Source organism: Limanda limanda, chromosome 1, assembly GCF_963576545.1.
Source record: "Limanda limanda chromosome 1, fLimLim1.1, whole genome shotgun sequence".
NCBI lineage: Eukaryota > Metazoa > Chordata > Actinopteri > Pleuronectiformes > Pleuronectidae > Limanda > Limanda limanda.
This window is the reverse complement of record NC_083636.1, coordinates 10,760,251-10,774,085: the sequence shown is the minus strand read 5'-3', so window position 1 is coordinate 10,774,085 and position 13,835 is coordinate 10,760,251. Positions and strand designations below refer to the sequence as shown.

At 40.8% G+C, this 13,835-nt stretch overlaps 1 protein-coding gene across 2 annotated transcripts in view; it reads left to right on the top strand.

Moving 5' to 3' along the window:
* The window catches only part of gramd4a (GRAM domain containing 4a), a 41,837-nt gene extending 29,115 nt beyond the window's left edge, over window positions 1-12,722 (top strand). Inside the window, exons 5-19 of one of the 2 annotated variants that reach the window (XM_061067500.1) lie at window positions 144-205; window positions 1,974-2,109; window positions 2,537-2,562; window positions 2,869-2,960; window positions 3,721-3,812; window positions 4,280-4,328; window positions 4,410-4,481; window positions 4,579-4,622; window positions 4,735-4,844; window positions 6,361-6,515; window positions 8,709-8,853; window positions 9,529-9,622; window positions 10,012-10,102; window positions 10,600-10,668; window positions 11,067-12,722. In XM_061067500.1, coding sequence (XP_060923483.1) covers window positions 144-205; window positions 1,974-2,109; window positions 2,537-2,562; window positions 2,869-2,960; window positions 3,721-3,812; window positions 4,280-4,328; window positions 4,410-4,481; window positions 4,579-4,622; window positions 4,735-4,844; window positions 6,361-6,515; window positions 8,709-8,853; window positions 9,529-9,622; window positions 10,012-10,102; window positions 10,600-10,668; window positions 11,067-11,177 — 1,348 coding nt within the window. In that variant the 3' untranslated portion in view covers window positions 11,178-12,722. Of the gene's footprint in view, window positions 1-143; window positions 206-1,970; window positions 2,110-2,536; window positions 2,563-2,868; window positions 2,961-3,720; window positions 3,813-4,279; window positions 4,329-4,409; window positions 4,482-4,578; window positions 4,623-4,734; window positions 4,845-6,360; window positions 6,516-8,708; window positions 8,854-9,528; window positions 9,623-10,011; window positions 10,103-10,599; window positions 10,669-11,066 lie in introns of both variants that reach the window. The other variant, XM_061067492.1, reaches the window with a different exon arrangement.
* Window positions 12,723-13,835: the final 1,113 nt, after the last annotated feature.

Below are 13,835 nucleotides of genomic sequence, written 5' to 3'. Positions count from 1 at the left end.
CTCTCTAACTCTTTTGACCATTGTTGATATGTCCAGTCCAGAAACTCGTGAACTTCCTGAGATGTGTCTGGTGGGTCTGCAGCTCTTGACTATAGAGAAGTGAGACCATGACTTGACAAAAATGCTCTCTCCCTCCCCCTCAGGCTGGAGGACTCTCCACCACAGCCTCCCCGGAAACAGCAGTCGCCCTCCAACAATGGCACAGGTAAGGCCCTCAAGAACAAAAGTGGGAGGGGTGAGTGAAAGGAAGGAAGACGTGTGGATGTAAATAAAGAGGTGTGTGTGGGCATTCTTGCAAAGGAGCTGGGGAAGTAGGAAGTGTGTGGTGGAGTGCCTAACGGGAACATAGTGTGTCGGAAGTGTTCTTGGTTGTTCTAGGGTTCATAACAGTGTGTAGCGGCACATCATGACAAACACACACTTCCAGGGTGATTTTCAGCATTTACCAAGTGTTAACAAGAACAAACACAACTGGATCTGCTTTAAAAACCAATTACTGTTATAATAATAGCTCTGCCATTGTCAGTGTCATAAGAGGGAGTGGGTGTGTGGTCAGTCTATTTTTGGCTGAATAACAACTTTTGCCATGGTTTGACCTCCAGTGACCTAATGATTCCTATCTGTGTTTTTTCAGCAATGAAAAGGGAGGGGGAGACGGTGGCTAATTTTGGAAAATGGGTTATGATTGTAGATCACTTTATCTGGGGCAGACATGCTTGAGCTCTAACTAGTGTGTGCGCGTATCAGTGTTTTTTTGGAATGGATTAAGTGTGTGTGTGTGTGTGTGGAGGGGGCGGGGGCTTATTGGTGTGGATTAGAGGACAGAGAGAAAGTGAGTATCATGTGTTGGATAAAGGAGAGAGAGGCGTGATGACATAATTCGTGCAAAAGTGACACTGGACTGAGCCCAGGCGGATTTTATTTTTGGTTTTTCCCTCAGTCACCTGTGGTCACTGCTCAGTACAACCTGTCAGTACGTGCAGTGCTTCCCAACTTCTACCCTCTGACAAGGGACCAACCAATTCTAATGTTAATGTTACAAATGTGTTTTGAATTGATTTTAAACTGGATGTCATTTATATTATTTATATAACACTGGGTATACTTAGCTCACCCCACTTAGTTACTGTTGCTATGCCAGTCAGGCCTTTTGTTCTTGCATGGCACAGACGTTCACAGGGAAGATTCTGGCAGATTAACCTTAGAAATTCATAGTAGTATTTTAATTAATATGTGTCTTGATTACATACAGAGGTAAACAAAAGCAAGCTTCTGATCTGAACAACCAGATTTTATCAGCTCATGCCTTCTAGTACAAAATGTGTTTGTTGGTTGAAACCTGTCCCTCTTACTTTTAAAAGGTTTCCCATTTGTTAAAAAAACGAATGGTCTAATTATGAACATGATGGTGCTTTGTGATGTTACTGTGTTTAAAGGCGGAGGCTGCACGTTCATGAGAAAACATCAACCTCTTCATCAGCTGATGGTTTTTGTAGAAGAAGCACAAATTAAGCAGTAGCTAAATTATTTGGTTTGGAAAGGATAGCGAGTTTTTTGTACTAACATAACCTTTGGATGGTTTGAAAAAGGTTACTGTAGACAAACATACTTCAACAAGCAACACAGTGGTTAGAATTATGCTTTAGTAAGCATTATCTCGAAACTGCATGCTTCACTTCAGGATGTGAGGATGAGGAATACCCTGAGTTGAGTAAATGTAACACTGACTCGTGTGAGGGAATGTAAGTTCACCATATAAAATAAACAGAGAATCTCCAGGTCTTAAAGTCTTAATAACTCTTTTTAAGAGTCTTAAGTAAGACTTTTATATTATATGTATCGGATCGAGGGCTGTGATTTGATTTTGCAACACAGGATGTTGTTCCTGCTGTATTTATTATTTACATTGCTATACTTTTTTTGTGGAGTTTCAGACATCAACAAAAACTTACATTAACTTCACTCATTAGCAGAGAAACAGCAGAAGGAGGTGTGGAGCTCACGGCTGCAGAAGTGGCTGCACGAGCGCTTCGGGGTTTACATCGAAGACTTCCGCTTCCAGCCGGAGGAGAGCACCGTGGAGGCAGAGGAACCACTAAGTGCAAAAAGGTGAGTGAAGGGCTTCTTCAGTGTAGTACATGAAGTTCTGTTCTGAGTTGTAGCATTTGTGCTTGTTCTAGGAGACGTGGAGACAGAGTGCAGCTCAAAGTCGTCATCTCAGACGTTAATTTCTCACCTTGCACTTAAGATAATAATTGATCAAAACCATATAAAGTTGCAGTCTGTTGCTCCATTTGCTATGTTCACATCAGCTTTTACAACACAGGACTAGAGGACGTGAAATTACAGGCTCCTTTCTCTGTTCATTCTTTCCTCTTCTATTAAAGATGTATCTGTCAGGCCAGCCTCATGAAAGCCAAATTGTCACCACCTCCTCCTACACTGAAAGCAGCTCTCTCTTTGTGTGCGCGTTTGTTTGAACACAAGCAGCAACTTGTTTGTGTTCTGACTTTCATGTTTTGTGTTTTCCATGCAGGTTGACAGAAAATATGAGGCGACTCAGTGAGTACTGCAAAAAAAAGAAACACATGCACAGAAAGCTATAAAAAAAACAACTTTGCCTTCATTATCAATATGTTTGAGTAGATGTTTGGAATTTATATATCAACAACTCAAATTTACTTCTGCTGGAACTAACCTCATGACTAACATGAAGTCAAATTTAGGCTTCCATAGCTGATAATTCAGAGTAAAAATATCTTATTTTAGGAAATACTAAAACATGTGAAGCTTTGAAATCAGTACTAATGTAACAGAATTGTTTTTGTGACATAAATCCAACTAAAGATTCCTCTATCCTTGTTTCAGAGCGAGGAGCCAGACCTGTCACCAACTTCTTAAGGAACCTCTCAGCCTTATCCAATTGGCACTCTGTCTACACCTCAGCTATTGCCTTCATTGTGAGTCTCACAGATTTAACAACATGTATTATTTTGTTTTTGTTATCCTTTTGTGATGCACTTAGGGTTATAATTAGAAAAGTGCTATACTATATAATAATAATAATACAACTTTATTTGTAATAATTTATGACACGTGACTGTAAAGTTAATTTCTGTTGGAACTTTATACTTTTGTATTTGACAAAACATGTCAAATGTCATTTCATTTATAAAAAAGGGAGATCTATGAATGTATCCAAAGCCAGCAACCCCAAATTACATGTCTGTGAAGGGAAATAAATGGAAGAATAGTTTTTGCTCAACCAAAGACTGCGAAGGTCCAATCAGAAAGTTCAACCCACTTATTGTGGCCATACATAGAAAGGCTTTCTTTCAAATCTTGCTCTTGTGCTCACATTTGACTTAAAGCATCTTAGGGTGCCCCAAATCGAATGCTTGTGTAAGAGTGAGCCTCCCACATCGTCATTACAGGCCATCTCTAGATTCTCCCTGTCAAACCACACACTTTTCTTCAGCAGAAGTCTGTCAAATACAGCTAGTACCTGTTGTGAAAAATATAATTAAGAGTGAGAGCTCAAGAAATACTTGTTATAAAAGTTTAACTTGAAGCCTCTAGAACTATACAGAAAGTACAATAAGTTCAGCCAACAATGACACATCATTGTTGGCTGAAATAATTATAATGATGAATCTGCCATGGTCAATGCACCAAATGATGAACTGCTGTATACTGAGCTGGACTTCCTTGTGTCTGCAGATCTATATGAATGCTGCATGGCATGGTTGGGCCATTCCCATGCTCCTCTTCCTGGCTATCCTGCGCTTGTCCTTAAATTACCTCATCGCCAGGTAAGAACATTTCTCACCTATTCAAGTGGCAGCTCTAGTAGAGGGAGATTGTATTATATGGTTACCCCACTGCTGCTAGAAGGTTTACTGTACATTTTGTCTAATAATACTCTATTTAACTTAATAACGAAGGTTACTGCTGGGTTACAGATGCTCTCTGTGGACACACAGTGAATGTGGTTATAATGAAAGATGTTTAAGACCTGCTCACACGCTTGTATTTATGATCATAATAATGCACCACAGAAGACCAATACATTAAAACAAGCATAACACCAACCTTCACTCACAGCTGCAAACACACAAATAGAATTCAATCATTTAAACTTTTTTTTACCCGGGTTTATTATGAAATGAAGGCAATTAATCAAACTGGTGTTTTTTAAAGATCGAAGTTTGGTGGCCTAGTTTTATCCATACAAAACACCTTAAATCCACAGCACTCACATTTTGTCCCAATTTTCCAGAGGTTGGAGGATCCAGTGGAGCATAGTGCCTGAGGTGTTTGAACCCATGGTAAGACAACAGCTTCCTGTCTGTCAGAAACAAAAATCTATCCACCAGCAGAGGTCAACATGTCTCTCGTCATTTCTGCAGGAGCCTCCAAAGGAAGACTTGACAGTGTCTGAAAAGTTCCAGCTTGTACTTGACGTTGCACAAAAAGCACAGGTACAACCCGCATCACGACTCCTGTCGGATTAGAGAACACAGATAATGAAACACGCATTGGTTCACAGTTCACACAGTGATTCAACTCTCTTTGCAGAACCTTTTTGGTAAGATGGCAGATGTTTTGGAGAAGATAAAGAAGTAAGTTTGAAAAAATTATCTGCATTGCAAGCAGTGTTGATAAATGCCTCAAATATTGATTTATATTGTTCTTCTCTTCTCCTTCGTGTGATCTGGTGCATTTGCCCGTCAGCCTGTTCATGTGGGTGCAGCCGGAGAGCACCAGGAAACTTTACATCTGCCTGTGGATGGCTTTCATCACCTCATGCGTCATGCCATACAAACTGATGGGCTTCATGATGGGTGAGAGAAAGTAGTTCCTTATAATTCAGAACCCCTTTGCTTTTTTACATTTTGTTCTGCTTCAGCTTTACGCTGAAATCATTGCCACTCCGTACACCAGTATCTTTTGAGTGTAGAGTGATGAGGAAAACATGTATTTAAAAGACTTTAGCATCAAGCTGTAGAATAACTAAATGCCTGAATACTTTCTGAATGATCTATACATGCACACACACACACACACAAAGCTCCTTTATCAAGTCACATACTGTATGTTTACTGCATTTGGCTCTGAATGAATGTGAGTGCTCTTTCTCAATCCAATGCACACAAACAAATACATTCATACAGCACTTGTGTAACCGTGCTCCCTGTGCCTGTGAGGGGCAGCTGCAGGCTGTCGGCATTTCTCTCTGATTATTATAGTTTTCAGCTTTTTCTTCTAAGCAACTGGTCTCCGACATGCTTCGGGTTCATATTTCTTTAAAGGTGTTTACGGTAAAAATGTATTTATTTTACATAAACCTTTGTTTTGAAAGAATTACCTTTGATCACAAGTCAGAAACAGCAGATGATGCTAAGATACACAACTGATGATGTGTCACTAACATCCACTGGTGATCGCTAAGATCTGCTGGTGGTTGGCAACTTATCATCAAAGTAATGCGGAGAACCTTCAAACATACCAGGTATATTTACAATCTTACATTGATTGACCAATCAGAGATTAGTAGGTGGACTTAAGAACAGGTTCATCCATTCCATACATTGTTAACTATCTATACTGCAGAAAAATAGATCAGTAAAATGAGGACGAAGGGTGGATGAGATCGATGCAGCTGTCCCAAATATTTGTACAATGTCAGTGTACGGAAACTCTCATTTGTCATTGATCAATGGACGCTAATGGAGGCAGCTGCAGCGTTAATGTTCGTTAAAACTGACATCCGTGTGCCAGATAGATGCAAAATGACGGGAAAACACCGACATGACGTTATAATCAACAAGACTGAATGAATGCAATTAAACAAAATGGCAGTTCAGTCTGATAATCAGGCAACTGGTGACTACATTCAACGTATTCGCTGTCTGCTAATTATCAATGTTCACTGTTGGTTTTTTTTTCAAGTTAGTTTAAAGAGCTGTTCCATTCGTACATTCTGTGCCATTGTCTCCCTGTTCTGTTGAAATATGTAAAGTGGGATCCAAGGCTTTTATAATTTAAAACTGCTCCTTTGTCCTAAACTCTTGTTTTATGAATAAAACCAGTAAAAACTTCAGCTCTCCACGATATGTCTGATAAAAAATACTGAAATGTGCAAGATATTGAAAAGGAAATTATCTAAAAGAATTTTAACCATGAAATAAAATTATTCATAAGACAAAAACAAAGCTGTAGCTTGAATGGCACCGAGGTTTGAAATGAACTGGAAAATGTAAAGTCTTAGAGTCTAAGATTATTTGAGGACTCTGAAAGGAGGACGTGACTTATCTTTTCGATCCTTTCCCCAATTTCTTTCTGTTTTCCTCTCCCCAGGCTTGTATGCCGGCATCAAGTTCTTCATCATAGACTTCCTTTTTAAGAGCTGTCCGAAGCTGCGGGACAAGTACGACACACCTCACATCGTGTGGAACAGCCTCCCCACCGACCCCCAGCTAAAAGAGAGGACCAACGCCACTGTGTCACGGCGGGTAAGAGGGCGAAAACTCAAACTCATCTTTATCACCTCCCTCACAGGGCTTTGTTTTTCTGAACTTTCTCTCTCTCTCTCTCTCTCTCTCTCTCTCTCTCTCTCTCTCTCTCTCTCTCACATTCACACTCACACGGTCTGAATCCTGTCTAAGATAATATATGATCAAAATGCATGGGGGATTATTTCTGCTCCCCTTCAGCTTTAGTTTTCTGTGTCGCTAACCTAAAAACAAGAAGTGTCAACAGTTTCGTATCTTTAGAGGGTTTGCATTTGTGTCACAGAACTTTCAGCAACTGCTATTATGAGGCCAATTGGTGATTTAACAGCAGCTTTGTGAACAAAATAGCCCCAAATCTCTGAATTTGGCTCATGTCTACATACAGTACGTCAATGAGGCAGTTAAGTCAAGAAGCTTATTGTAATAAAAAGTTAAAAATGCTCTAAATGTGCATATTTTCATTTAACACAAGATGGATGTGCAAATTATATGTCATGCTTGAGTGGCAGCATATTATATGAGCTGATCTTTTAGCTGCTGTTTCAACCCACCACTGACCAGAAGGGAAAGAAGTGGTCAGTAACGTATGGAACCAATATGAGTCCTGCCAATAAGACACTAAGTTGCCCCTCTTATTGGCTGTGGTCTTTTTGTGTGGACACCAATCAGTGTCTGCATCTGTCAGTTTGAGTGTGTGAGCCTTTGTGAGTGTTTGCTGTGGCTTCAGTCACAGGTCTACTCTGTCGTTTCTCTCTCTCAGCTCTCTGGCATTGAGAAGGTAGGGACTCTGGTGTGTGTTCAGTGCCTGGGTGTGCTGCCAGCTCACCTCTAAGCGCGTGTGTGGACGTATGTTTGTGTGTGCGTGGGAGATGCCTGACACCTTGGTAATGGGCGTCAGTGATCGTTAACAGAATGGATCAAAATCTCAGAATACCCTGTAACCTATAATTTAATAATAGATTTCAATTCGCAATTTCTCATAAAAATCCCAGTGGTCTATTTGTGTATATATATTTAATCGTTCTTTGATAACTGACATTTTTGATCCATTGACCTAGATGCTCGGTGAGAAATAGCAGTGTTTTTACTGAGTAGTTTACATGCACGTAGAATAGCTCCTTGTCCGCTGTAATTTCATATTGGCTCATTTAATCCTTACTGTTCTCCACTGTATGTAGTTTTGTGATTGCCCTTTAATGCAATTGCATTTTGAGCTGAAATGTCAATTGATTACCTGCAACCTTTTTGTCATAATGTAAACACTTGTCTTAACAAGATTGTTATCCAACGTCAATACATTAAGCAGGACATTGTTTAGTCGAACTTTGTATACATACACCTTCATAATTATGTAAATTTAAAGCAACACTATGGAACTTTTTACTTTTCATTCCTACTCTTTACTCATAACATCTGTTCTTGCTCTATGTAACTTTGGGTGAGTGGATGTAAGGGGTATCCCCTGTGAGAAGGGTCTGACTGATAGTCGCAGCTGAAACTTCTAGAATCAGACCTGGCAAGTTTCAGAGTAATGCTGAACTGTAGATCATTTAAAAAGACTTGAAAAACCAGCGTTTGTCTCTAAGATTTAGCATGAAACTTTTAAAATATTAGAACAATTCTAAACAGAGTTTGGTGTTGGCACAAACTAGCTCTCCTGGTTCAGGAAGCCAGGGATCATGGGTAACATTCAGCATTCAGGTGTTTCAGTTCAGTGAGTGGAAATACGCAGTCAACAGAATTAATGACCATGTGTGACTGCAGAGGGCGCTGTTGCTGAGTAAAAGTTGCCTAGTGTTGCTTTAATTTTCACGTATTTTACACAATTTCTTTACAGATAAAGTTTGTATGATGAATGAATGATGGCCTCACTCTGTGCTTTGCATGTCACACCTGCTGCAAACAATGCACATGCAGAGAAGCACATGATGCGGCAGCACAGGCTGAGCTGTTTGAAGCGTGGCCACTTGTCCTAACAGATCTGGAAACATGCAGTCCCATTGGATGGTTTCCACCTAACTTAAAGCGATACTTGATTCTAAATATTTCTCCCTCTTCTTCCCTTTCCATCACATTGTCTTTCTTCTCCTCCTCCGTGGCCATTTTCTCTCACTCCCCATCATCCTGTGTGCTCCCCTCCCCTTCCTCCTTTCCCGCCTTCCCTCTCTTTTGTGTGTCATTCTCTCTCTCCAGGTCCAGCCAGTAGTCTCTCGCAGCAGCCTCGCCACGGTCCCATGTGGGGTGAGCAGAGAGGAGGAGACTGGTCGCTCCCATAGCACCAAGAAGGGAGCCTTTCATGAGATTTTCAGCCTGTCAGAGTTAGAGCGCCCTCTGGCCGGTAAGAGACCTTACTGCAGAATTTAGAAAAAACAACAACAAAAAAAACATGCATCTGTTTTCTTAAAGGGACTCTTACCTTTGTTGCATTTGAGAATTACAGCACATTCAAATCATCCCGCCTTCCTCCAATGCCCCACCCCCTCGTTCCCATCCGCGGTGTTTTTTTGAAGAAACTTTATTTACAAGCAGACTTACAATACTGCCTCCGCGCACGCACGTGAGTTTTTGTTTACCAAAGCAATGGATTCGGTAAGTTATATACATTTACATTCACATGCCTTGATGACGCGGGCCCGAATGCGCCACAAGAAGCAGACGGAAAACCTGCATGTCCATGCAGCAAACAGACAGGTCTGTCGGCCAATAAGGTCCTTCGGTCCGAAGAATTTTATTGGTTGAAGTTTTCACTAAATATTATGAGAGTGAAATAATTGTTTGTTTTTACTCCTGGTGGGTCTGTCTTGCATTTTAGAGTGTCATTACCTTATTAATACCAATTTAACCTTATCCAAAAAAAGTGTAAAAATGCAACAAAGGTAAGAGTCCCTTTAAGCATGTATATGAACAATTTGAGAATGAGAAACAAGAGAAAAATAGAAGTTCTCAAAAAGGTTTAAAACTAGATTATTTACCAGGATTTCTCAACCATTTTCTCTATTCTGTGTGTTCTCAGTGTGTGAGAACGGCTGGAGGTGTTGCCTGATAAACCGAGACAGGAAGATGCCTACAGACTACATCAGGAACGGAGTGCTTTACGTTACAGAAAGGTAAGTGGGGCATTATCTCTCATGAGAGTCTTTTATCGTCATATGTCTCGACTGCAACAGAGAAAAAGAAGTCACTTCAAAGGAGGGCGCAGAGATGAGGAATCACTTGAGCGAGGGCTGTGGTATTACGTTCTGCAGAAAGAGATCCACCACATCCTCTCTCTCTCTCCCTCCCTGTGTGCATGTGTCAATCATTCAGTTAACAGTGTATCAAGTAGGACCGGCCTCCTCCCGAGAGTATGTCTGATCTTTAAATCTCTTCACCTCTTTGGATGTTGAACTGACAAGAAGTCCATTAAGATTGTTCTCTGTTTTGCTGCCCCGCTCTTTTCTTTTTTCAAAGCGCCCCTTTCAACTTGTCATTCTCTCCATCCCTCTCTCCCTTCCAGCTACCTGTGCTTTGAGAGCTCCAGCTCCAGATCCAGCGCCTCTAAAAAGAACAAAGTTATAAAGCTGGTGGACATCACAGACATACAAAAGGTAATCACTCTTAATGATGTTTAATTACTAATTAAACTAATTAAAATTGAATGTTTCAGCCAAGTGATTTTTTACAAATGCAGCTAAACATAAAAGAAAAGGAAGTGTCATGGAAATGATGATTAAGAATTTGAATAATAAATAGGTATTTGTAAAATAAACATGGATTAATTGGTTAATTATAATTGAATTTGTATATTTTTGTTATATAATTCACCATTTTATTAGACAATAAAACATCAAATGATTACTTGCTTTGTAATGTTGATTGATACATTTATTTGTGAAGAGATTTATCAATGCATATGTTTATTGTACTTGTTATTAATTAGCTAGATTCATAACAGTAGATTTCATTGCATCCTTTAACTTTTACTATTGATCGTAGATCATTGGTGTATGTGATCAATTTCCAGAATGAAGATATTGCTGATTGAGTTATTGTGAGAGTCTATGCTGTTCAATACTCATCTTTGTGTTTTTTAACTTAATCTCAGTACAAAGTGCTGTCAGTCCTGCCAGGAAGTGGAATGGGAATCTCCATAGCAACTCCCTCCACCCAGAAGGTACTGTACAGTTTTCTTTCCCATTTTACTGTGGATTCATTTGAATTATACATTTATACAGAGGTTGTAGTGTTGATAGATGCAATGACTATTTTTTACAATTAAATAGTAGATGAGAGGTCAGTGTCTAGATCAGTTCTAACACAGCATGTTTTACATTCAAATGTGCTTGATTAGGTCTTCAGTTATCTAGGCTGAATAACTGCACATTAGCATCTCTTAGTGGAAACATGAGGTCAGTGTAGAAATCCTGCAGACTTCAGAAATGTGATTACATTATCAGTTAATTCAGTTTACACGTATTCTTTTTTTAATTTTATTTTATGATGGGCGTATTGATTTGCTCATGTAAGCTGTGGATATGTTTTAATGACTCAGCATCTCACTATTTCCTCCAGCCGTTGGTGTTTGGTGCCATGATCCACAGAGACGAGGCTTTCGAGGCCATCTTCACACAGTACATGAAGATCATGACCACCACCAAACCACCAGCCAGTGCAGAGCTCTAGACAGACTCCCTCCCTGCAGCGCGTCTCTGCACTGGGGCTTCAGTCTGAGGCAGAGAGCCTCCTGAGTTTGTACTGGAATGGCAGAAACTTTCAAACACCACACTCCTCTGCTCTGCGAAAGCCTTCTCCTCTTGTGACGGGCACCAGCTTCCTCATTGGTGGCCATCAGCCGGCTTTGATAGGCGGCTTCTCTGTCCAGGACACGTCTGAGGGGATATGGGGGTGTCTTCTGGATTTGGACACTGTGGGTGTGTGGGACAGTGGAACACATTTTCCAGGGTGATGGGCTAACGTGTGGTTTTTATCAATCAGCAGATGGCTGGTGAGGGGGCTGGTTCTCCTCTCCCACCTGACTGACCAACTGGTGACTGGTGTCTGACTTACCTGTGTGTGTGTGCACGTGTGTGTGTGTGTATTTTGGGGGTGGGTTAATGTCACTGTGGTTTGCTATAGTAGGAAGATTTCAAAAAGTGCTCCACCTGCCTGTAAAAATCATAAAACTAGAAATAGTAGCGTCCACACCTCTGCCAAGGCCCTGCAGTCCCCTTTAAATTAAATCAAGCAGCACCAAATTACACACTCATAGATCTCAGTCCCCTTAATATGCCTGATATTTTTCACCCAAATCAATGAATTATTTTATAGTTATTAAATGCAAAATTTATTGGGTCCTTCCACTAGGTTTTGTGGAAATGCATCATGTAGTTTTTACATAATCACGCTGATATACGAAAACATAACTTGGCAGATGTGACAAATAATAGAAACTTAAACTGCCAGATTTTATATATCTGTAAGTGTAGCCTCATAAATCGGTGTAAAAACGGCTTATAGTGAAGTGCTGAAATATTTTGACGTTAAACTGGATGATTGGTGCCTCTTGGAATGGCCCAACAAAACTGAAAGAGTGCACAAGTGTGAGTGGACAGTGATTATGTGTGTGTGTGCACGCGTGTGTGTTTAAATGTATATTAGCTGTGAGCGTGTCAGATCACTGTTTGACTGACACAGAGCCTTTCTGTTAGTTTACACTGCTGCTGTCTAACTCCTGGATTCTCTTCTTTTTAGACGCGTGTCGGCAGCTTCAGAACGCGTTAGTCACCCAACGAACATAAAACACGCGCTGCATTCAGTATCCGCTTCTGTGTTTTATAAGTGTGCATATGTGAAACATACAGCAAGGTTTTTTTTCTTCTCAACAAATGCCTTTATTTTGAGATTTTTTTAGTTTTCCTCGTAACAAACAGCCTTTGGGATGAGTAGCTGTTGGTCCTGGAGATGAGAGCACAACACTGACTGCCATTCAGAGGCACAGTGGAGAACACAGCCTCCCATGTCTAAGCTTCTGTTGTCAGGGCACAATCTTCACACGTATACCGAGATTTTCTTTTTTCCCCCTCAATAGTATTCTACCTGCACTTTATAGGACCGTCACCTTGAAATTCTGACACCTGTTGCAGTGAATATAATTCAAATCCAATGACAGTGTTTGCCATATAGTTGTTTTTGTACCGGAGTCGTCGCAGCTGGCCGTGTTTCGGGGGGGGGGGGGGGGGGGGGGGCTCACAGCGCAGTCTGAGCACTCTGTATTAACGCAGGATTGATGTCGACCCCAGCGAGGATGTTTCTCTGAGTCAGACGACCTTCAAACCCTGAGCTGTAAAAGAAGAAGGTACTTTACCTTGAGAACAAAATACTGGCAGACTACTGTTGCGTCACGGCCCCTTCACACATTCAAGCGTTGAGATATCTCAGCCCCTCAGATATAAACCCAAGCCTCAAGTCTCTAAACCTATAGGCTTTGTATGAAGTATACGGATAAATGTCTCGACTGAATATTTCACCGTCACTTTATTTTAAGACGCCGTTCGCAAGCACGAAGCCGGTCTTTGCGGTTGCGGAACGGTGCGATATGTAGAAGTATAATGCCAAACTGCATCGGACACTCGACTGTGTTTCGTGAGACGAGTTGTAACACTGGAGGTCTTGATTAATCTTCAGATTTCATGATGAGAGACGGTGGGGGTGCTGCTCTGCACTCCCATCACTTATTCACTAAAAGCCCAGCAGCACAGGCTTTAGTTTCCTTGTAAATCTTACACACTGTTCAAAGGGAGACCTTGACTTTTAGTTTCATTCACTGAACACGTCCTCCTAGTTTAACAATCCTTAATCACGCCTGTGTCACCCTTTCTCAAGAGCACCAGATTATTTTCAGTTCTCTGCCCTTTAGAACTGCCCTTGGTCCAAAATGTCAAGGTTTCTCTTGAAGTCTGTTCAAATCTTCATGTCATCGTTATTAATCACAGTCAACGGGACTGGATATGAAGTTGCCAGAGCTGCAACGGACCAGTTCAAACAACCACTTTATTCAAGTTTCTCATGGGTATTTAGCCTGTTGTTTAATAGGCTGCCTTTCCACACATGGATGTCTATTTTTTGTTTAGGAATAACATTTTATCCATGGACGGTGGAAAACCCGAGCAGATGCAATCAGTGAATGCTGTGTCACTGTGTGATGGGACGGCTCGTCGTAGTCTTAAAGCTTTTACCTGAAGCCTTTTGTGGATCTGTTGACTCTGAAAAGCAGTTCAGCATAGAATGTATCACGTTTTTTTGTTTCTTTTTCTTTTGCCAAATCTTAAAATTTCTGTCTGC